The following is a 22,414-nucleotide window of genomic DNA, read 5'->3' as shown; positions in this document are numbered from 1 at the left end:
CCGACAACTGATTTTGATGTGTGTGCTATGCTGAGTGGCAGGGCTTGAAAGAAACAACGCGCAACCTGGGAACTCCGTGGGAGACCCAGCATGCACACGGGCAGGGCTCAATTTCCAAAGTTGACGAGAACACCAGCGGAATCAGGTGTGGTGATCGCGAATTTGTCCAAAGGGTAGAATTACTGTTGATTTCATTTCTTGCGATGGCACAGCAGATCGTAGTCCAGGCCACTGGTAAGGATGGCAAGCTCACTGAAGACTTCGAGGACAACCTTCAGATCACAAAGGCACCCGTTCCGGCCCCCAAGGATGGCGAGATCCTCGTGAGAGTGCTGTACAGGTATTTACTCTGTTGAAGCTTTACCCAATTCATCCGTTCGTAGCCGTTGTCGAATTACGCGGACGTGGTGCGTTCGATCAAGTAACTGTTTACGTGAAGAGGTCTGAAAACCCAGGAGACATCAATGTCACTCAGTCTACCGGACTTGGATGACTCGAAATTCAACGTGTTTTGCTGCTTCGCTGATGACAATAAAGGGCACCCCTCACTTGGTCATTCGCTGAGATCGTTCGCTGAGATCAACAGTACATTCCGCAGGCCCGTCAACCCTTCCGATGTCTACAGAGTCATCGACATGCCCGGAAGGGCGCCGGTGGACCTGCCATTCGTTCCGGGCCTCGAGGTACGGCCGCTTACCACTGATATCAAGTGCTTGCTTGATCCTGACTTGCCTGGGATCTGACAAGAAATGTACGAAAGGTGGGGCTTCGTTGAGGCATTGACTCTTATATTTTTCTGCATTCATTACAATCGATGATGTCACGGCAGGGATATGGCGAGGTCGAGGATAATGGTCCGGGCACGTCTGGCGATTACAAGAAAGGTGACAGAGTTGTGGCAGTTCCATGGCCATCCAGGGCCACTGGTCAGGGCACCTGGCAGCAGTTTGTGGCGGTGCCAGAGGATGATCTGGTGCCTTCCTCTCCTCCTGCTGCCCACTTCCTGCATGGCTCAATGTATCCTGCATGAAAGAGCATGCAACCAGCAAGTCCGCTGTAGGCAAGAAGCAAAGACTAGCAGGAATTCTGATCTAGCCTTCCATCTATGCAGGTCAGAGTTCCGGACGCTATTGAATCCAAGGCGGCTTCGCAGTTCCTCGTCAATCCTGTGACTGGTGTGCGCTTATTCACCTGCATGTGCACATTGGACCTCATCCTGTGACCTTCATTTTGCCAATGGTGACTCCAAAGAATTGCTGGCGATTTGTTGGCATCAGCCAAATCAACTCCAACTGCGCATGTGCGATGAACTTCTGATCGAGCATCAGGCAATGACAGGATCTTCCATGCGCACATGCCTTTATTTTCAAGTAGTTTGTGATGAAGCAGTTCCTGAAAGTCTCTGGTTGTTCCATGGCAGCATATGGGCTGGTGGAGGACATTGCAGTACCAGAGGGCAAGTGGCTGCTGCAGACAGCGGCCGGCTCGGTGCTGGGCCGCATTGTCATCGCGCTTGCAAAGAAGCAAGGAGTGAAGACCATCAACGTTGTGCGCCGCAGCGCGCAGAAGCAGGAGCTTCTGGACCTCGGGTAAGCTCCTTTTCGAGCTGGCTGCCTACCTGCTGACTGTCTGTGGCTCATGAACCTTTGTGCCGCCTTTACAGCTCCACATAAGGAGCGCATGCACTGTGCTCCATGCATGAATAAGGAAAGTATGAAAATATGAAATGGTAATTACATGGCCTTTCCCCTGCGGTGTGTTACAAGCTTGAAGGCAGCGCATGACGGGGATCATGTGCTCGTTGCAGGGCCGATGAAGTCATTGCAACAGACACAGAGGACCTCGTTTCGCGGGTCAAAGAGATCACAGGTGCGTGCATGCAGGCTTCACTTCTGCTGATTGACTTGCCCTTCTTAGTTGTGCCCAATGTAGAAGAGCGCCAGAAAAAGTCATGCCAACATTGTTCTGGCCTGATTAAATCCAATTCGAGCTGGCCAGTTGGGAACTTGAAACAATAGCAGATACACAAGAGATGAAGACGAGAGATTAGCTTTTTTGCAACCTAGTGCCTTCGTTTGGACCAACTCAAGTTACAACGTGCACAAAGCACTCAGCCCATTGCATCTTAGAAGCTTGCGGGATCCTGTGAGAGATTGCCTGATTGCATGCATGCAAAGCTCACCACTTGCATCCACAGATGGCCTCCCACAGTATGCAGCTTGGAAACTGGGGCATTTCTCGAATTCGTGCGTGTTGGGGACTCCCATAGTATGCAGCTTGGAGACTGGGGCATTGCTCAGAGATATATGTGTGTTGGCGACTCCCATAGTATGCAGCTTGGAAACTGGGCATAAATCATGATCGTAGTTACGGCACATGGCCGCATGCACCGGCCGGTGCTTTCCTATGTGCCTCCACTGACATGCTCAGGGATTGGTGTGTATGTGTGTGATATACAGGCGGGGAGGGGGCGTATGGCGCTCTGGATGCAATTGGCGGTAAGGCAATTGGCAGTGTTCTGGACTCCATTCGGGAGGACGGCAGAGTGTTGCTGTATGGAGCGTTGGGAGGCCCAGAGGTCTCCTACAACGTGCTCAAGGTCATTTACCAGGTGCGGAAGCGAATGAAGTTGATATGGCCACACTGGTATTACCAATTTGCAAGCTTCTCCTTCCAGAGGCATGACGCGTGTGCAGACAAGCTGCAGTCAAGACTGCCAATGTCCTATTACCTGATGGACTCGCAAGGTCAAGGAAAACCTAAGCAATTGTGGGCTTGATGCTCGGTATTTATCCGCCCTTCTCCCACCGGGGCCACTGTGGAGAGCAGCATTCAGGCGGACCCTTGGAGGGCGAGCTATTGAGTACCCCTGCTTGAAAATGCAGAGGAGGCCATTCAGGCTTGCTGTTGGGAAGCTAATGTTCAGGGGAGGGCGGTCACGACTGCAGAGATTTTGTCCTGCATGCATTGAACACTAGGGCTGAGAATCCCGGTCCCGACAGCCTTTAGGTGCATGAGAGTACCACTTTACAGGTCCGTTGGGTTTGATAGTCTGACTGACAGGCAGCGCGTGGCCAAAAATGTTCCCAGCTGAGCACTTGGCGTGCCAGATGCCTCCAGCATGCAGATGCTGGCCTGTATGGACGGAAAATAAAGGGAGTTAGGGTCTTTCATGGCCCACCCCAAATAGTGGAATTGAAATTAAGCCAGACTAATGAACATCTTGCCTTGCCCCATGTCGCTCTGCTACAGTCATAGAGATGCCTGCAGTACAGGATTATGGGGATCACCTGCGATGTGCTTCTGTAGAGTGCACATGAACCATTTGGTCCAAATTGGATCTGCGCACAAGAAGCAATTGGTCTTAATGGGGTCTGTAGTTCTGCAGGGGTGCAGGTGAGTAACTGGTGCACATTGGTTCTGCAGGCAAAGAAGGTGGAAGGATGGGTGCTGTTCAACTGGCTGTACCGGGGTGGCGATGACGGCAAGAAGAAGCTGCAGAAAGTGTGGGACCTCTTCCTGGACGGCACTATCCAGCCCTACACTGGTGCGCACAATCTGCCATGCAATGCCGCATGTGCGGTGCTGCAATGCTCCTTCAACAGCTGTCTTGCTGGTGCAATGGCATCGCAAGGGGAGTGCGTGAGGGGGTCCTTGAGATATGATTGCGACCCAATCCTAGGCTGCAGACGTTGTAGGCCCGCAGATGTGGCTGCAGACACCTGCGTGTATGCCCTGTGGACTTCAACTTCAGATTTACCGACCTGTGATATCAATAATGTGCAGTGCTGCGATGCTCCTTCAATACCTATCTTGCTTGAGCGGTGGCTTTGCAAAGGTGCGGGGGTCTGGAGCAGAGGAAAGGCCTTGCAGAGAATAAGGCCTGAGCTGTAGTCTCCACATATGCATTGTTCGGGAAAAGAGTAGGCCAAATACACGCTGCTTATCAAGCATGCAGGGTGCATTATTCTGGTGCTGAGAGTTGTTACCGCAAACTGCTCAGGTGAGGTCTTTCCTCTGGAGAGGGCTGTGGATGCAGTGAAGGCATCATTGAATGTGGGCCGCGGAGGCAAGGTGCTGATTGAAGGCTGATCATAAGGGGGTTTCCAGGGCTTTGCATGATTTTCAGGATGTGCTGTCACATCGTGTGTTTGCTTGATATCAATATCAGTGACACTGTCTGTATTTTGAATAGCTGATGACTGCCAGTGCATGCATTAGTAGTTTGGTGCTCGGGAAAACTTTGATGACTAACACGTCTAGGAACATTATAGAGATTGCCGGATAGTTGCTGGCACGCAGTGATGCTCTCATGTGTTTGCTGTTGATTCCGAATCCGATTCCGAAGATGGAGTCTTAGCTACTAGCAGACACTGTCTGGCATGGCATGCGGCGGTCTAGATGCATACATCCAGTGTTGCCGTCAAGGATTTGGTTGTAAATTGGAGTTCTGCTTCAAGTATGTTGAAGCAAAATTAAAGATCGACCTCAACCAAGTGGCACGTGGGTAGGAAGCCGCCGGCATCCGTCCTGGAAGCTGGAGTGTTTCTTGGACTTCTCCACGCCTAGACAGGCAACGCACTTTGCATGCAGGAAGTAAGACGGCGACATTCAGTGAGGAGACAAAAATAGGACTCTGTAAGAATGCGCAGAAATTCTTGACGCAAAGTGCAATTACATGACTCTAGCCAGTACTACGATGCAAAAAGCAACAGAAGTACTATCAATGCTCTTAACTGACCGATGTTGATGGGTAATTCTGGATCCCTCCTGCAGCACAAAAGCACAAATCTCACCGATCAGGTAGCTTGCGACTATGCATCTATTGTTGAAATTGTTACCATTGATTTGCCACGATGCGCTCAGCGCAAGTTTTGATTTACGCGAAGTCTTGTGTGCGAGAGCATGCACGCGACCAACGTCCCAGATGAGCCAATCACGAGGAAATGTGTCCGCTACATGCATGATGATGGTCATGCACTGAGGTCAAGACCTCAATGATGGAAAGTTGGTGACTTGCAGGTTATTGTCGTGGCCCCTCTTTCCTTGCGGTCCAGGTACCGCACAACTGTGTGGCATTTCGGCGAAGGGCCCGCCAGTGACTTTTCTTACCGCCAGGGAGGAAGAGATCTGTTCTTCTATCCTCTAAATTACAGGTACAACTTCCTGGCGTTCTATTCTCCGATAGGAAATTGATAGAGACATGACAAGGCAATATGTGCACGGCTTTTGGGCTGTCCATTTGTTTTTACTTGTATGCGCTCTCTCTCAGGAATGCTGCGGTCAAAGAAGCGATATTTTCGACTCATAAGATTGGATAATTTCGTGCTGTTCGTCCAGGGCAAGCGCTTACATCCATGGGCAGGGCTGTGAGATGATTATCAGACCAAAGGACGCATCTGGCCAGCTGGAATTTGTGGTGAGAGCACCATCATGGTAAACATGATGCACTGCACAAGTTTGCTTGCAGCGACAGACATATGCCACGCACAAAGAACCTCCAGAGAAATTCTAAGCGCAGTACTGCTGTGTACCGCTTCAGGTCATATGGGACAGCGGGAAGGAGTTTGCAGGCAACACGCCCACAGCCCCCTTTGCCAAGCTGGCACTCTTTATCGGCACCCTGGACGTGACTAATGGCGTCAAGGTGAGCTTTATCTCCCCAAGAAGTCACTGCTTTGCTGGGGGAAGATCCCAGACTGGCACACCCAAATGGACTCCGCCCGGGCTAATCTTCTTGGCATCATTATGACCCGTGTACCGCTTTAGGTCATATGGACCTTCTTGGCATCATTTTTGGATGCAAGCCCTTAGCAGCCAGCCCTTGACCATGAGGAGGAAAGTGCTTGACAGCAAGCAGGGATGCTGTTAAGATCAGTTCTGAAATTGTTCAGATCAGCGTTGTTGATATTTAGATTTCAGGACTGAATTCTGTGTTTGTGGGGCTCCTGTGCAGGCCTTTGGCTTTGATCATCCCATTGTGCAGCTGGTGCTATGCAGATCACAGCAGAGGCAGCAGCCGGTAGCCCCGCGTCTCCCAGAGCTTCCCCAAGGTATGCATGCCTGCATCAGCATGCACAGCCCTGCGCCCCTATACCCCTTTTCGACAAATCACCTCCCCATATTGCTTTCATCATCATCTCCCTTTGTCGTGGATGTGCCTCATCTGTCTCTGGACGAATGGAGGGTACCTCAGTATTGCCCCAACCGTATCCAGGGGTTTTCCCTTAAAAGTGGCTTCTAGAAGCCAACGTGGCTCTAAACAAATGAACAGGGCATTTATTGGCGCATAAGCTACCGGAGGATGTCCCACTTTGATGCCACCGTATGGCTTCTATATGATACTTAACCAGTGCCATGTTTCATCCTTTCCCAGTAGTATTCGCCCAAATGCACCGATTTTGGGAGATTTATCTCAGAAACTTTCTTGATCCGTCTCAATTTTATAGCCACCACGCACTACAGCACAGCTGTCAGTGGCACCCTTTGTACTTCTCGTGTCCTCGACCTCTGTGGCGTTCTTTGTCTCAATCAGAATGCACTCCCCCGCATGCTGCACCGCGCAAGCATCAGAAGCTCAATGCACCAAGCAGGCTCTGTGCAGAAGGCCGCATTCTGCACACACTTGCTGAAGACTGAAGGCTGTGGCTGTGGCTGTGCGGAGACTGACAGGAGAGATGCATGCTGCGCAGGTTTTGGCGTGATGCAGGGCAGGCCGCAGGTGCAGAGGCAGTCTGCCATGGCAGGCCTGCGGCTGCATCCCAGCAGCCCTCTGCCGCGAACTGACACCTCTTCTCCGTCCACGCCGCACCGGCTGGCGCAGCGGTCGCCGCCTCGGCGGGCTGCTTCGCTGCGCGACTGGCACATGGATCTGAGCGGAGCCATTGACCAGGTGTGGTGCCATTCTGCTCTAAGTCCCATTGCTCTAAGTCCCTCAAGCTTGGCCATTGTATATCACACCATTGCAATGTCATGGCTGGTCAGGGGCAGTGTAAACTTGGGCACCGTGCTCATATCCGACAAGTCCAGCAAGGGTGGAAGTTATGGCAGCCTGTACCTGTAATTTCTCTGCAGATGCACCCTGCTCCCTGGGTGTCTAGTGCGTGGAGAAAAAACAGGGAATATTGCAATCCTTCGGCTGTACAGTTATCACATTTCTTGACACCCGTGAGCGGCGCTTTGCCGGTCAAAGTGTGCAGAAGCTAGCCCACATGACAGTCACACTGTAGAAAAAGCTATGCCTGGCATCCCCCCTTGAACTCTTGTGGAAGCACGACCTGCAAAGAAGCTTTGTGTTTCCCACAGGATGCATGCCTGCCAGTGTCTTCCACAATGCGGCTACCACATCTGAAGGCAGCCTGCCAACAAAGCTGAGACGTTGTCATCAGTGAGGATTGCCTCTTCTGGCGCAGGCACAGCAATATGGTAGCGAGATAAGGCCGCGGCGTGACATTGCCGCTGCAGACCTGGCGGCGCAGCTGGGCCGGGGGGTGCGGGGTACCACCGGTGGCCACCGCCGGTCCCCCCAGGCCCCCCGGGCCACCAGGGGCTGGACGGCGTTCACTGCGTATGGCCTGGAAGCGCGCGATATCGTGCGCGCCGAAAACCCCGGCGCCAATGCCGCCGACATAGAAAAGGTTGGCAGTTCCCATTTCCGTTTCCGATCACAAATGAAAAGGGTTGTGTGTGCACGTAGGCAGAGCTTTGATGTCTTCATGGCACAAGGTATCAGGGAATCCAGGACCGGCATACTTGTGCTTTCTGCTGTGCCTTCTGATACGAAGCTCGCAGTCTGATTGACAGCTGGTGGTAAGATTGACCCCTCTACTCAAAGTTCATGACTCCCTCCTTGCCAAGCACGATCAGACAGTGGAGCATGATGCACTGGGGCATTTGTTTGAATTTCGAATGTGCATGTGCAGCTGGTGGGTCAGCGGTGGGCGCAGCTGCCGGTGGAGGAGCGGCTGCACTATGCTGACAAGGCGGTAGGCCACAAGCGGCAGGCGGCAGGCAACGCCCCCGGATGGGAACTGCCCGGCCACGCCGCAGCTGCAGGCCAGTTGCATGGTGTCCCTGGATTTTTTGCTTGTGCCCAGCTAGTAGGTGGCTACAGTCCAAAGGGAAAAGAAACATACGAGTTCGTTTTTTCAAGCAGAACCGCAAGGTCCTTCTCCTCATCACGTAGCTTGCCCAGTGAGTGCTTCACCTATCTTCCTATGGCGAAGAACACCTTGTGGGTGTCAGCAACGAGCAGCAGGTACCACCAGGACACCTCTTTAGAAAAGAGGTGTGAAAAGTCTAATTGGTGCCATGATGTGGCAGCAGGTGGTGGGGAGGGGCTGCAGCGGGGGACAAGCAGCAGCCTGCGCACAGAGAGCGCTGCCACGCCCATCAGCAGCTACAGCTCTGCCCAAATGGCACGCAGCCTGCAGCCCCTTTAACATACACCCTCACATCATGATGTCTGTGTGTGGCCTGGAGTGTTCCTGCACGGCATGTGGATATGTGTGTCAGCCCTCCTGCGAGGGTTTAATCCTGGCCAGACAGCCGCCCACAGACGGTGCAGTTGTGCCAACATAATATCATAGCTTTTGTGTTGTTGACAATGGCTTAGGACGCTCAAGTTGTGATTACAATGAAGCTTGTGGAATCGTTGGCGTCTTTCTGTGAGAGTGGAAGCGTGGCCAGAACGGAGCCATCCACGACCGTTTAGTCATGCATGCCACCTTACTTCCAAATCTCTTGTGTTGTCGCAATGACCAATGGTGATGTAATAAGTGTGTGTTGCAGGCGCCGCCGCTGAAGCGCAAAGCGCCGGAGCCCGGCATGGCGCGCTCGGAGAACTCGTTGGATTCGCCGCCGCGCAGCAAAATGCCGGCCCACTCCGGAGACTTCTTCTATGCTCATGACGGCCACGGCGAGGTGAGTCATCCTTGCTCACTCATCCATCATTGGACTGCCACAACCCTTTAGAGCAGGGATATCTATGTCTCAGTGCGCTAGATATAGGAACCCTTGTGGCCCCCTTATGGGAACCCAAGCAAGCTTGCTTTACAACAAAAGGTATCACAACAAGCTCTCCCTTGCTGCTAGATATCAATGCTAGATATTGCTGGTCGGATTCCTCTCTGAACACAGTGTGTCAAGACCATATTGCTTAAATAATTTCATCTGCCCGCCCCAAACAGAGATCATGAGGAGCAGGTAGGTGTATTGTTACATGCCGTGTGGTCCTGGCATCTTCATGAGTTGTGCGGAAGTTGTTGGGACCTATACCTAATAGGTTGTGTACATATTCCTCTACTTAGGTGAACACTAAAATAGCACACTGTGCACTTGACATCAATTTCTTTTTGCTGTTTGCTCTGATGCTTTAAAAGGCGTGAAGGCAATGCTGCCTGGAAGGGAAGTGGGAGGACAGCAGAAAGGAAATCAGCATGCCTGGGGATGTGCTGATGCAGGTGCTTCCAAAGCCGGTCAAGAAGAGGGAGTCTGCGCGCAACCTCTCCAGCGAGCATCATCCCCTTGGGTCCGACGGTGGGTTGCCAATTGCACCCTTTATGACACTGCAAGCATCTCGAGCCAAGCAAGATCAATCAACATCAAGCAGGGTCATTTTAGGCCTCACCTTGCGTGCATGCATGTCTGCTCTTTCTTCTGGTGTAAATGGCTGAGACAAGGGTGGGAGCTGGTAGCACTCCCTGAACGACTTCTCGTGCCAGTGGATGCTCTTTAGCTGAACTATCTGGTGGATGGGACGAGGCCAGTTGGGCGCTGGGGGAACATGTTGTTCTTTGAGTGTAGCTGAGGGTCACCATTCCCGGCTTACCCACTGGGCAGAGTGTATGGCGGGTGCATGCACCTGTGCGCCACAGATTATGCCTTTGCTGCGGACTTTGACAGCAATTTTGTGATACAGGATCGGACAATAGGGCGTGTCCACTGGCGCGGGCAGCGGAGGCATCTCCGGAGGTGGAGGCTGGGCAGGAGGCGGTGTCTGTCAGCAGGGCGGCTGCAGCTGTTGGAGTTCACGAAGGAGACCTCATGCAGGGCTTCCCAGGTGGGTCAATCCAAGGGCTTCTTCTGCTCTGTGCCTGGGAGCTTGTGCTCGGCTTGTGCTTGCATAGGCATCGACGGTAGGAAATACTGCTGCGGGTTATGTGCTAGAAACAGCAAAGCTATTCTAGGCAGTAATAAGGCTATTACTGGTTTGTACATGCGTCATGGCACATCCCTATTAGAATAACCTGGCTGTATCTAGTTATGCACACGCAAAGCGCTGCGCATGGCACACAAGTGCAAAGAATGGGAGCATTCTTGTGAGCATTCTTGTGCATGATTTTGGGGCCGGCAATCATAACCTACAATCACCTGCCTTTGTGTTTACGCGAAGAATGTTCCTGTTCGAAGTGCACAGCTTGTTACTCATGAAAACAACAAGGCATGCCTGTCTGTCTTCCACCTTCACAAGTATAGATTGCAAAGAAAGCCGAGTCAAAACAATTTCTTCAAGCGGTTGCGGCAGGATGCCATCATGACATCATAGGCATGTCACAATCGGCGCAACAGTTCACCTTGGCTTTCTAGCGCAGGATTCACTCCGGCTCAGGCGGTCCAAGGCATGACAGCGCCAAGCTCAGAGGCAGCAGCAGAGGCTCCATCACATGCATTGGACAACAGCCGCAGGCCCACGAATGACATGACTCAGGGCCATGTGCAGTGATCACTTACTAAGGACGAATCCTACAATCAGTCAAGGAATGCTGAGTTGATTGCCGAATGCAGAACATATTTTTTGCTGCAATTTTTTCTACAGTGGGCTCTGTAGCACTCTCACAGTGACTCCTTGGAGTGCCTTGCTCATTAATACTTGGTGCATGCTTGCGTTTCGAATATTTTATTTGGAAGGCCGGCAGCACTCTTGTGCCCAGGAGTGCGGCCTGGGTAGTTGAACGTTTGATGTTGAGTGTCTGACAGACGCATGAAAGTTTGGCCAGGAGTGCAGCAAAGGGTGGACATTGATGGTCATGCAAAGTGAAATTATATCCACTGTGCCGCCTCCGCCTTTTGACACCACCCACCAAACATGAATTGCAGTGGATGCCAGTGCGTATTGCCATGCTGGCGTCTTCTGCATCTGTTGTTGCCTGACATCTGCAGGCTAGAAAGCATCCAGAGAGATGTGTTGGCGTGTAGCTGTCTGTCATGCGCCATTTGCCAATGTTTGTGACTGTCTTGAAGTCAAATTGTGAATTCATGAACCCATTCAAGAACACACATTGACAATTGCAATGTGCTACATGCGCAAGGGGCTTTCAGATGTTGTTCAAATTTCATTGTGCGATTGACAACATGTATTGTGTTATCATCTTGAATGATGTGCATGATTGACATGCTATTGCCGTACTTGCCCAGGCTCATTCAACCTCACAATCCACTTCTTGAAAGCCCCCAGACAGAGCTTCACCGCCAGTGTGGCACTATAGTCATTCTTGTCAGCCCCACTGTATTGCGAACACATCAATAAAGAACATAGAAAATAGCACAGCCTGACGAGCAATCAGCCCGCCACGCATGTATCTGGTTGCAACAGCTCTACAAGTGTCCATGAAGGCTCATCGCACAATGCCTCCTCCCAAGATGCAGCCGCTCTTTCCAGCAGTGCTGCATTGGCTGTCTCCAATCTTATCGTCTTACCCTGCAAATAAGACCAACACATCAGCCACTCGCCCCATCTGCCCTCCCAGATTTTATATATGTATATTTTAGGGACGCCTAAGACGTTTTTGAGGACGCCTAAACCCCAAATCGTATATAAATTTACTTACTACTCCTATATAAATTTACTTCCGTCTAACGAGGAGCCTTTGCCTCCTTCTTTTGCACATCGGACCGTGGCGCAACAGAGCCAGTGTAAGTCGTTCCGATCAAGCAGGCGCACCACCGCGCTGTCCAAAAGGTTGGGGGCAATCTGCAGACAGTGTTTCCTCTTCAGAGGACGTTTTCGAGTGTGGACAGGACAGATTTCCAGGGGCGCACAGTGAGAGAGGAGGCGGCCTCCTCCATTCCCTTGTTGTGCCCAAGGCAGAGCACGCATGCCACATCGCCGCCTGTCTTCTTCACCTCCTCCACCACTAGCCCCTGAACTCAGGCAAGATCATCTCAATCGGTGGGGACTCTTTGGCAGCCGCCTGGAGAATGAGCAGCCCACAAGCTCAGGAATAGCATCATTCCTTGTGGACATCTCTCTGCACATCGCTTCCCAATATCAAAGGAAAGATGCACGCTGCAAGGCTACAAAGTCTTTGTAAGCAATCACATTACCCACGTGTATTATTGGTCGCGTGAGCAGACACTGCTCATAAATACAAACAGCGCCAGTTTTTTCTTTGGGTGCTGGAACATTTGCAAAATGTTCCAGCTGCCCCCCAAACCAGCGGCCATTGGTTTAACACCAGGTCTCCGGCCTGCATACCACAGGACAACCCCACAGGATCGCAGGGGCTGCCTGGAAGCTGACCTGCAGGTGCTGCCGCAGCTGCCCATCTAGCGCGGCCACGGTGTAGAGGCTGCCACGAAAGTGAGTCACCGCCTCTCCAAAGGCCGCCACCGCGGCCGCCATCGTAGACAGCGTCTGGCGCGTGCGCGATGAGTCGCTGCTCATGATGAGGTCCGGTAGCCAACCCCTCTCTGCCAGCTTCTGCGCCACCTGCGCGCCACGGGCGTAGAGTCATGCCATGACTAATTACCCCACTCATCCACAAATTCTTCTCCTGATATGCGACGGATAAGCAGAGCGAGCTGCTGACAACACACTCATGCATCGCTCTCAAGCCATGTGCTGATATTGATCAGCCGTTGAGTCCAAACTAAAAAATATCCAGGGCATCGCTTCACGGCAAATTTTTTGGCAAGCTTGCTCACATCCATGAGGGAAATTCCTGACATGCTTTTTGCTCCAAAAAGGACGTGCTGTCTGCAAACAAAGGGCTCCCTGCCCTATCTTGAGGGCCTGTGGGCAAAGTAATTAGATATACTCTCTGTAACACAGGGAAGGAGGTTGCAATGCGGTAAATGAGGAGCCTCACTTCCATTGCGCATGCTCTGCCGGCCTCTGTGATGGGTCGGTCGTGGTCGCGCACATTCTGCAACCGCTCCTCACTGTCCGCGTGGCGCATCATTATTAGTCGCCTGCACAGCACATTACACATCCAGGTCAGCAGTGCGCGAATGCTAGGCCTGCTTTGTTTGGACTTGTGTTGCAGGTGCACACAACATCCATTGAATAGCAGCCCTCACTTGCCAGGGTGCTTCTTGGCCAAAAACGCAGGCATTGTCCATACACATCAAGGGATGTGACAGTATGAATGCTGCACCTCTTGGCTAGCTTCTGCTCTGCCTTGGCGCTGATGATGGGCTCCGCTGTGGCTACTAGGCACCGTACTGGCCCACAGCATCTCTGCCGGTATCTGATGCTATGAGATCTGTTGGTGCCACTGTGCGCGCCTAGGTGTGGCAGCCTCGAAAGGCTGCAGGCCTGCGACAGTAAGATACGCATTTGTATCAGAAAAAGCTGACATATCGATGCGTTCATGAATTTGGAGCACCTGGTGTGGGCTTACACTCAGTCGCAAGTCGCAGAGCTGTTGAGGATGCACAGATACAGGCACATGCAGCGTTACCTGCCGCACGTGTAGGAGATTTGCTGCAGGCATTTTGTCTCCTACGGTCGTCACAAATAAGATTGCAGCGACCTGACAGTCCTACATCGTGCCGTTTGGGATCTGTCAAAGGCAACTAGCGATCAGCTCTTTAGACTCCAATTTCCTCTTCCAACTGAATGATTGGAATAGATTTGAAGGCTTTAGCTTGGGCAAAGCCTCCTGACAAGATCTGTCTGAATAGGTTTAGACACATCTGCGACAAAGGGTTTAGTGTTTCCTGATCTGGCCAGATCCCATCCATCTGCTCACTGAACCTCATGAGGTGATCACTCAATTTTTCTTTTGAACAAGCTACTTAACCACTTTACAGTTGTTGTCAGCATACCATTTCCTCCAATCGGATGATTCAGGACCATCCTAGGGATGTGGCATTCCCGCTAGGAGAATGCCCTTCCATGCATCCGATGAGTCATGCCAGCCGCTGCAGCTGCGGCAATGAAATTCACCTCCGACGGGGATACGGCCGCTGGCGTGGCAAAGCCACGCTGGCGGCCATGTGTGCGCGTGGGTTGTGATCATCCATCATCATCCATCATCTTGCTGTTGTCGCATGTGCAGCACCACAATTATACACACCATCACCACTGATGCCTCAAAATAATTGGTCCTACAGTGGCTGGCCGTCCACTGAATGTGACAAATTATTTTGGGTGTCCTGCGCCAGGTGTCCCAGGAGGTCCATTCACCCTGTGTACGAGGTGAGTCACGAGTGAATAAGCCTCAATCCGCGTGGCCTGTTTTGGACACCCAGCGATCTGAGGCAGTGCGGCCTTGCTCACGCTGTCGTCAGCGGTTCAGATTCTGCAGTCATGACCCAGGGAAGGATTGCTGTGAGGCCGTCGGGGTGCTGTGTCGTGGCTGGTGGCGTACGGCCGTCCCGGGCACCGAGCAGTCTGACGCGCTGAGCGTGCTAGGCTCCGCTCGGGCTAAAGAGGTACGGCCGTACCGACATCAGGCTCCGAGGCTAAAGCGGACGGCTCCGAGGCCGTGCAGCGTGCCTGAAGCACCTTTCGAGCAGGTGAAGCCCTTTGGGATGCGGTAGACCGCTGATTCATGCCGAGGTTACGTTGCCTTGCCCTTTCCAGCGCAGCAGTATGCAGGTTTCTGCTGCCTGTCCTGTGCTTTTGTGCAATATTGCATTTGTACACGGGCATGCTCCTGGGATGTGTAAAGTTGGACATTGCGGAGCAGTCGCGCTGGATACCGCTGATTTGCCCAGAGGCTTCCAGAAGCCAACCCATCAAGTACTGCGGGTGTACGTAGCCCGTACCAGATAGAAGGCCCTGCCTTCCGGCGCCAACGCCCCATGTTGGCGCATGCAGATTGATGTCTACGACTTCGAGCGAGGAGAGAGCGCCGGTAAAGCGACAACGGGAGGACCCGCAGGCTGGACCTCCTGCACCGCAGCAGCAGTGGACTGTCAAGCGACCGAGGACAGGCAGTGCCACAGCTGCTGACATTGCAGCGCTCGTTGGCTCTGCCACTGCTCCTCAACGCTCCGAATGGGCTGCAGCGGCAGGACAGGGGCCCAGCGGTGAGTAGGCATCCGTATTTGACTACCTGGCCTGGCTTTCTCAGATTGATCTATGCAGGTGGACACTTCGATGCCTGCTGCAAGGCAAGTGTTCTCTTTCTTGTAACCTTTTTCATGTCATGAATGCTGCATGCGATGCCTGATTGAAATTGTGAAGAATATCACCTTGTTCTTGCAGGTGGCCAAGGAGGTCCAGAGGTGCAGAGCACCAAACAGCGGCGCTCTCAAACGTCAGCTCGGCCATTCACTTGCCAGGTGCTCGTCCATGTTGTGTCCTTGCCAAGGGAGATTGTCATTCATAAAAAGGCGTTTCATTCCTTGTGGGAATTGAGCAGGATGACATTGTTTGAGGGGTCATCGTAGAAACCTTCTTTTGCAAGGAGTACGCCTATTTTTGTCCTTTTGTAAATCGTTGCTCTCATGAACGGGGACTGCAGGTCGAGGACTGCACCAGGGATGTGTGTGAGCTCAGCACGTACCATTTTCGATACCGGATATGCAATGTGCACATACGGCTGCCGGCATTCATGCGGCAAGGCAAGTTGCAGCGCTTCTGCCAGCAGTGCGGCCGCTGCCATGAGCTCTCAGAATTCGAGGGCAGTCAGCGCTCCTGCCGCGCACAGCTAGACAGGCACAATGCCAGGTGATTGGCCCAAGAGTTCAGTTTTTGCACAGCTCTGTGAGGTCCCAATTGTTGCTACTTCTCTCAACAGAGCTCAACATTTTGATGGTTCTGATGCTATGCCTTGTGGGGAATAAATGGACTAAAAACTTGTCAACGATCTTGCTGTCAGGAGGAGGCAGGCCAAGAAGAACGCAGCGGCCGCCAAGGGCCCAGGGGCCGGCAGCGCAGCGCATGCAGCTGGCGCCAGCGCCTCAGGCCAGTACTCGAGCAGCACCAGCCTGCCGGCGTCCAGCAGCGGTGGCGGCGGCGCCGTCCCGCGCGGCGGCCGCTCTGGAGCCGGGGAAGCCGGCCTGCTTGGCCCACGGCGCAGCCGCGACCCGGCACTGTCGGCCGCCGCGGCGGGGCTGTTCTCTGGAGCTGATGACGAGGACGCCGCCGCCGACGCGGCGACGCTCCTCTCGGTCAGCCAGCCGCGGCCCGCGCTGCTGCCGCAGCCCGAGCAACAGCCGTCCGCGTCTCGCCTCGGCTCCTCGCGCCTCTCCGCCTTTGCGCAGTACAGCGGCGAGCCCGCCGTAGGGGACGCGGCCACGGCCGCGAGGACCGGCAGCGGCGCCATGCGCGCTGTGACCCCCACAGATGCCAGCGAGCGGCGCCTCGGCTCGCAGATGCTGCGGCAGGGGTCGGAGAAAAGCCGTCAGCAGCAGATAACCTCGTCCTCCGAGAGCGCTGCAGCCGGCGTGTATGACACATCGCCGGGCAGAGCCGATGCTGAGGAGGCCACGTCACAGGCAAGGAGGCAGTCCCATAGCGTGGGCGAGGAGGCGGCCTCGTTGGAGCCTGCTGTGCGCCGCAGAAGTGGCAACTTGCCGGCTCATGGCAATGAGCGAGTTGGGTCCGCGCCTGGGCCCTCGGGCAAAACCAGTCCGAGTCCCGGGGCAGCTTCGCGGTTCCTTGACAGCGCTGCTGCGCAAGGTTTCGCTGCAGTTTTGAGCAGAGGTGAGCTCTAGCCAGGTGTTGGATCACCGTTCAAGACAATGACTGTGAGTTAATTGCCTTGTGCGTCTTTAGTGTATCAAGAAAATTGCAGGCATTCTTCGCAGAGCCGTAAACACTCAAGAAGCGTGTCGGCTGCCCTTCACAGGGGCTAGAAATGCTTGAGGGTATTCAGCCAGTGCGTTGCTGATCTGTGTGCGTGCATTGCAGTTGCAGGCGAACCAAGCAGGGCGGAACAAACGAGACCATTGCTACACGCGGAGGAATTGAGGCCAGTAGCCCAAGCTCTTCCGGCAAGGTGTGCACCCAGCCATGTTTGTGCACCTATCTCTAGAGCTCAAGCTTGTGTCATTTCAAGCAGCCACCTGAAATGCTATCATGCGAGTCAAGAACTCTGCAGAGCCTGAACATGGTTGTTCATTCAGGTTTGGAGCGAATGAAGTAGCAGCAGCTAGGAGCCCTGGTGCTTCTGCACTGCCTGCACTGGTGACAGCAGCGGCTGCCGCTCTCCAGGAAGCAGCTGCCGAGCAGCCGCCAAAAATGCATGACATCGTTCCAGGGGTTGCCGCAGGCGTCCAAATGGGCCCCATTGAGCCGCAGCCGACTCCCTTCAGCGCGCTGGCATCGGCAAGCTTGAGCGAGGCACCCACGACGCAGCTCTCGATCAGCCCGCGGGCTCCCGAGGCCATGTCTGCAACGTTCCCTCCCTCCGTCTCGCCGGCCGCTGCCACCGCCGCCGTCGACCTGAAATCCGGCATCCAGGCGTCTCGGAGCCTATCTGAGAGCATGCTGCCGGGGGAGTCGCCCCCCTCTTGGGCCGGCACCGCCAAGCGCACCGCCTCTGTCGCCCGGCCGCTGGATCGATCTGGGTTAATGTCGGCTACGGGTGCTCCATCGGTCAGCAACTCGGCCGCCGGTAGCGCCGAGCTCCTTGCCGCGCGGTCCCGGCTGGCGTTGGAGCGCAATGCAATGGTGCTGCGCGGCCTGCAGCAGAGCATGGCGGCCGACGGCAGCGGCCGCAAGGTCAGCAGCTCTGCCAGCATAGCACTGACTCAGCGCGGCAACAGCACCCAGTCCAGCATGGACCTGTACGTCCCGGACGCCGCTGCTGCCGCGGCAGCCTCGGCCTCCGGTGCGGACGCGGCTGCCGCCCGTTTGCCGAGCGCGGACAAGTCCCCCAACAGGCCACCCCCCTTCCCGCAGCCGCCGCGAGGCGGCCAGCCGGGCCGCGCAGCGCAGGGGGAGGCATCGCCCCAGCAGCAGGAGCCGTATGAGGACGCCGTGCGCCACTGGCTGCACTTTGGGCAGCAGATTGCGGCTTCCACAAAACCCGGGCCCCAGGGTCTACTGCCGCATTCGCTGGGCCTGCAGGCTGTAAACTACCTCGCTGGGGAGGTAGGCGCGGCCGCAGCGAGCGCGGAGGCAGGAGTGCAGGAGTTGCCGCTGCCTGTGCAGCTCGCTGGCAAGGAGGATCGCCAAGTACTGGCCGGATCGCTGCCCGAGGGGCTTCGCACCGCGCTGGGCCTCTCTATGGGCCAGCCGGTGGGGCAGCCGCAGCGCAAGGGCACCCACATCGACGCCCCGGCTCTCGCAGCCGCCGGCGAGGGCCCGGGAGCAGCTGTTGCGCCTCCTAGCCTGCTCTCCCAGGCCGAGGCGGCCGCGGCGGCTGCTGCGCAGCCGTCCCAGACCGTGCAAGCGCAGCTCGCGGCTTCCGCCGCTGCTGCCGCAGCGCAGCAGTCTCTATACCTGCCTATGGCCCGCTCCACCGCCCAGATTGGGATGGCGGGTGCAGACCAAGCTGGCGCGGCCGCCGCGGCGGTCGCAGGTGCTGCGCAGCTGCAAGCGGCCAACCCGCTGTCCTACCAGTTCTACCAGATGCTCCTGGGCTCTATGGCCAGCGCTGCGCCCAAGCAGCAGCTGCAGCAGCAGCAGGCAGCATTCCTGGAGAACGTGGCGGCCGCCAATGCCGCCGCCGTATCGGGCGTGGGTGGGATGGAACCTGTCAGCGCTGATGCGCGTCACGACCCCGGCGGACAGCGCCGGGGGCGCGGCTGCTACGGCGCAGCTGCTATCGTTTCGGGCGGAGGCTTTTGCGGTGCACCTGTGCGTGAAGCTGTTCCACTGCACGCCGGCGGACCTGCCGGAGGACGCGCGCGAGCAGCTGCTCGGCTGGCTCAAGGGCGCGCCTGCCTGCACCGAATTGTACATCCGCAGCGGCTGCGTCCACCTCACCGTAACGGTGTGTGCTTGCTTCACACGGCCCTACCGACGTTGGGCCCCGTCATGCATTGCCTTATGGCCTGTCTTGCAGCCGATGGAGTGTTTGCAATTATTCACTCCTGGCGTGTTTGAGACAGGCATTCTCAATCTTCAACCCCCAATGTAGAGCCCAAGGCTTCATCGAAGTGTATGTCATGCTAGCATTTCACAAGTATTTTCTCAACGTCCTGGGTCCTGCAGGCGTACGTGGACGTGGTGACATACCAGCAGGTGCTGGCAAACGGCGCAGCGCAGGCAGCGCACCATCTCATCGCGCAGGCGAGCCAGGTTTGGCGCAGGGGGGTAATGCTGGTGGAGGTGATGAACCGGGCGGTGCTGGTCAGCGACGGCGTTCCTGGGCCCGAGTTTGGCCTTGACGCGGTTTGTTCGGGGGCATTCTCTCGTGTCGAGCCGCCGGTTGCGATGGCCGGCCAGGTCTGCGTGCTGGAGGCCCACGGCGGCCCCGCGGCCGCTGACATCGCCGACAGCGCCGTGCTCTGCCGAGCCAACGGGCGATACTATGACACCCAGGTATTGAAATCGATAGCGGTACAGATCCCCTGCTATTTGGTGGTGGATGTCAGTATGTAAGAGCCTTACTCCAAGCTCAGAGAAACTCTTCAGCAACACTAGCTCTCGTGTCCAGGTCCTTTCTGTCCTTTGCGCTGGTTGACTGGCCTGAACTTGAACCGGACCAGGGTAACTTTGCCACTTTCATGGCAAGCTAGCGTCGGGCTGCGCTGCAGAGATTGGGGGCTTGGAAGTCTAATTCTCTACGGAGTCATGCTGAAACGCAAGTTCGTGTTGGGCAGGTGGAGGAGGTGACTGGGCTGGCGGCTGGAGCGGGCAGGAAGTTCTTTGTGCGGCTGCCGCCGGATATCCCTCCAGGGGTGATCTACCTGGAGCTGCAGCACGGCCCCTTTGTGGGCGGGGCCTGCCCTGCGTTAGTCATGCCCCCCGAGCGGGCGGCCGCCGCCGTGGAATTGCTACAAGCGCTACGCGCCCGGGACGCGTTGCTCAAGGGCGGCTGGCTCCCTGCAGGTAGTAATGTTCATAGGCCGACGCTACTGCTGTCTTGCGCTCTCAGTGTGAGAGTCTCACCGGCCGTTCATTGTGTGGGTTCGCCTTGGCCGGATCATGAGCATCTTTTGGGGCGGGACCACAGTGGGGAACTTACTTTCTTTCAAAATGTGGCATGCAAAACTGGCAAGACACATGTGCCCCCACACGAATGCCCTCTGTCACATAGGATGTTGCAGTTACATAGCGAGACAGAGGGAGAACATTTCTAAGTAACCTGGCATGCAAGACTGGCGAGACATCCCTCCCCCACATGATTGACCTCAGTTACGGAGCAATTTCTGACTGGCTGCTGGTCTGTTGTGGTCGCAGATCAGTGTCTGGCGATCTCAAGGGCCACGACCGACGCACTGCTGTGCCAGATGGGATTAGTCATGCGGGCGCTGAGTCATGGCACGTCTGATGTGGCGCCCTCAAGCGCCCTGCCGCGTCCAGAAGGCGTCCCGGAAGCCCTGGTACTTGTCAGTTCTCTGCAGCAGCCAGCTTCAGCTGCGCTTGCCTATGGCATGCTCCAGTTTGCGTGAGCCCCCCTCTGCAACGTCCTTCTTGTACCGCCCAGCCCCTGTTCATCGCTCAGGCTTCCATGCTCTCTAAACATTGTCTGTCCTGCTGCGGACAAGAGTTGCTAATTTTTAGTCGAGTGCCCTTTGTCGGCGTTCCCTTTTGGACGATGAGCGTGATTGTGGATTGCTGCATTTGGGCGTGGGCCCTGAAGTCTCAAACTAGTGCTGTGGGCACTCGCGCTGTCGCAAGCTGGACAGTGTCTGATGTCTGCATGTGTCGGCATGCAGGTGCACATGGGGTCTGCCCCACCTGTCCAGCTTCCTGCTGCAGAGCATCAGCCTTGACAGGTCGACATCAGCAGCCGTGGGCATGCAACAGCCGTCACCTCTCACCGTCAGCACCGGTGCGTCAGCCGGCAAGGACTGGACTGTGTCGGTGCCGCACAGTGTCATGGGGGGGAGCGGCTTGGATGTTCTGGCAAAGCTGGCTGCACAAATTGGGCAGCAGACTGTACCAGCTGGACAGGCCTGACCCGCATGCTTGCTGTTGCCAAAGCATCTGCATGACAGCCGCAGCCAAGCAGCCACAATCAGTGAGATCAGCTCTGGTTTGATTCCATGAGACAAGAACAGTCAAGAGGCCCATGCATGCTCTGCGTGGTGGGCCCCTCGACATCATGAGAGACTGCTGTCAAGAGTTGTTGCAGCTGAGCTGGAAAATAACACGCGGATGTTCTCTTTTTTCTGGCATCTTATGCATGGTGGCTCAACAGCTGCCACTGCACAGTTGGCCATGTGCCTGCAGGCTCCTTTTGCAGCCAGGGCGCCGTGGTTCTTTTCCGGACATCCAGGTCAGACGACTTTCAGTCACGGTCTTCGTTGACTGCGCAATTGCGAGCAGTATATTTACACCCCAAGACACGGCGAAGCACAGTGCTACGGCCGGTGGCTGCTTGCTCAAGCAAGCATGCCCGCATGCAATCTACTGGTATTTTTGGACCAGACCATCGTTTATTTTAGGCTGGACAATGCTGTGGTTGCCATTCTAAACACAAGTGCGCTTCGGGCAAAGAGCTTGAAAGCATGCACAGGCATGGTTAGGTCATCCTTGAGAGGGGCATTTCATGCGAGCGAAACAACAGCTGGAAGTTCATAAGATGAATGGTGGTTGCTGCTTTTATCCTGCCAATGCAAAAATGAAAGTGTGTTTATGTAGCCAGGGCCCATGATGCTCTGGCATCTCTACAGTGCTTTGCGCTGCCACTGGAAATTTTAGGGGAGAGGGAAATTATGTTTATCGGTCTGCCTGCATATTCTCACCTTTTTCAAGCAAGGGGAGCCAACAAAGGTAGTGGCAGATGCAACATTTGACGGGGGCGATTCAGGCTGCAGTAATTTAATATCCGCTTGTATGCGATTCCCACATGTTCTGCGGGCGTGCCAGGGGCGCCGAATGCAGATGTCTGATGTATCTTGGGACGATGGTGAAGACAGCTTTGTGTTTGGAGCTCGCTGCAGAAGTCGGAGGTCCAAAAATATAGCGCTAAGTCCTTGGACAGCTTTGCTGTCTGGGGTATTCTGGTTTGAAGGGGTAAGGTTTTTATGCATGAGGGGCGTTTGTTGCTTTTGAAAAATAAGGGATAAGGGTTTTGGGAGACTTTGGCGCTTGACAGAAAGGCAGGGATAATTTATTTGG

At 55.0% G+C, this 22,414-nt stretch overlaps 4 protein-coding genes across 4 annotated transcripts; 3 read left to right on the top strand and 1 right to left on the bottom strand.

Moving 5' to 3' along the window:
• The first annotated feature begins 167 nt into the window (after positions 1–167).
• Positions 168–4,457, top strand: COCSUDRAFT_32736 (NAD(P)-binding protein). The gene is made up of 9 exons (XM_005648986.1): positions 168–340; positions 599–683; positions 830–973; positions 1,112–1,175; positions 1,421–1,589; positions 1,808–1,869; positions 2,460–2,611; positions 3,427–3,547; positions 4,004–4,457. Exons 1-9 carry the CDS (start codon positions 204–206, stop codon positions 4,090–4,092), a joined length of 1,023 nt encoding a protein of 340 aa, XP_005649043.1. The 5' UTR covers positions 168–203; the 3' UTR covers positions 4,093–4,457.
• A 4,046-nt stretch (positions 4,458–8,503) lies between these two features.
• Positions 8,504–10,723, top strand: COCSUDRAFT_61927 (hypothetical protein; the record flags this gene model as incomplete). Its single annotated transcript, XM_005648985.1, has 5 exons — positions 8,504–8,509; positions 8,791–8,922; positions 9,462–9,537; positions 9,920–10,060; positions 10,593–10,723. 5 exons carry the CDS (start codon positions 8,504–8,506, stop codon positions 10,721–10,723), a joined length of 486 nt encoding a protein of 161 aa, XP_005649042.1.
• A 615-nt stretch (positions 10,724–11,338) lies between these two features.
• On the bottom strand, positions 11,339–13,334 carry COCSUDRAFT_46829 (phosphoglycerate mutase-like protein; the record flags this gene model as incomplete). The annotated part of the gene is made up of 5 exons (XM_005648984.1): positions 11,339–11,698; positions 12,040–12,141; positions 12,521–12,709; positions 13,089–13,191; positions 13,300–13,334. 5 exons carry the CDS (start codon positions 13,332–13,334, stop codon positions 11,561–11,563), a joined length of 567 nt encoding a protein of 188 aa, XP_005649041.1. The 3' UTR covers positions 11,339–11,560.
• An 801-nt stretch (positions 13,335–14,135) lies between these two features.
• COCSUDRAFT_61925 (hypothetical protein) lies at positions 14,136–21,250 on the top strand (the record flags this gene model as incomplete). Its single annotated transcript, XM_005648983.1, has 11 exons — positions 14,136–14,228; positions 14,560–14,762; positions 15,111–15,258; positions 15,696–15,901; positions 16,053–16,879; positions 17,370–18,850; positions 18,942–19,115; positions 19,337–19,666; positions 19,948–20,176; positions 20,528–20,735; positions 21,007–21,250. The coding sequence occupies 11 exons, from the start codon at positions 14,136–14,138 to the stop codon at positions 21,248–21,250; spliced, it is 4,143 nt and encodes a 1,380-aa protein (XP_005649040.1).
• Positions 21,251–22,414: the final 1,164 nt, after the last annotated feature.

The sequence above is a fragment of the Coccomyxa subellipsoidea genome, assembly GCF_000258705.1.
Source record: "Coccomyxa subellipsoidea C-169, whole genome shotgun sequence".
Lineage (NCBI taxonomy): Eukaryota > Viridiplantae > Chlorophyta > Trebouxiophyceae > Coccomyxaceae > Coccomyxa > Coccomyxa subellipsoidea.
Note: the sequence above shows the minus strand (reverse complement) of the source record. Positions and strands in the feature narration are given on the sequence as shown.

What these genes read in the sequence shown, in the direction of transcription:
- COCSUDRAFT_32736 (XM_005648986.1), top strand. Translation starts at nt 204, where the DNA reads ATGGCACAGCAGATCGTAGTCCAGGCCACTGGTAAGGATGGCAAGCTC. An exon ending in GCGGGTCAAAGAGATCACAG is followed by an intron (nt 1,870 to 2,459) that starts GTGCGTGCATGC and finishes TGTGATATACAG; the next exon opens with GCGGGGAGGGGGCGTATGGC. An exon ending in CACTATCCAGCCCTACACTG is followed by an intron (nt 3,548 to 4,003) that starts GTGCGCACAATC and finishes CAAACTGCTCAG; the next exon opens with GTGAGGTCTTTCCTCTGGAG.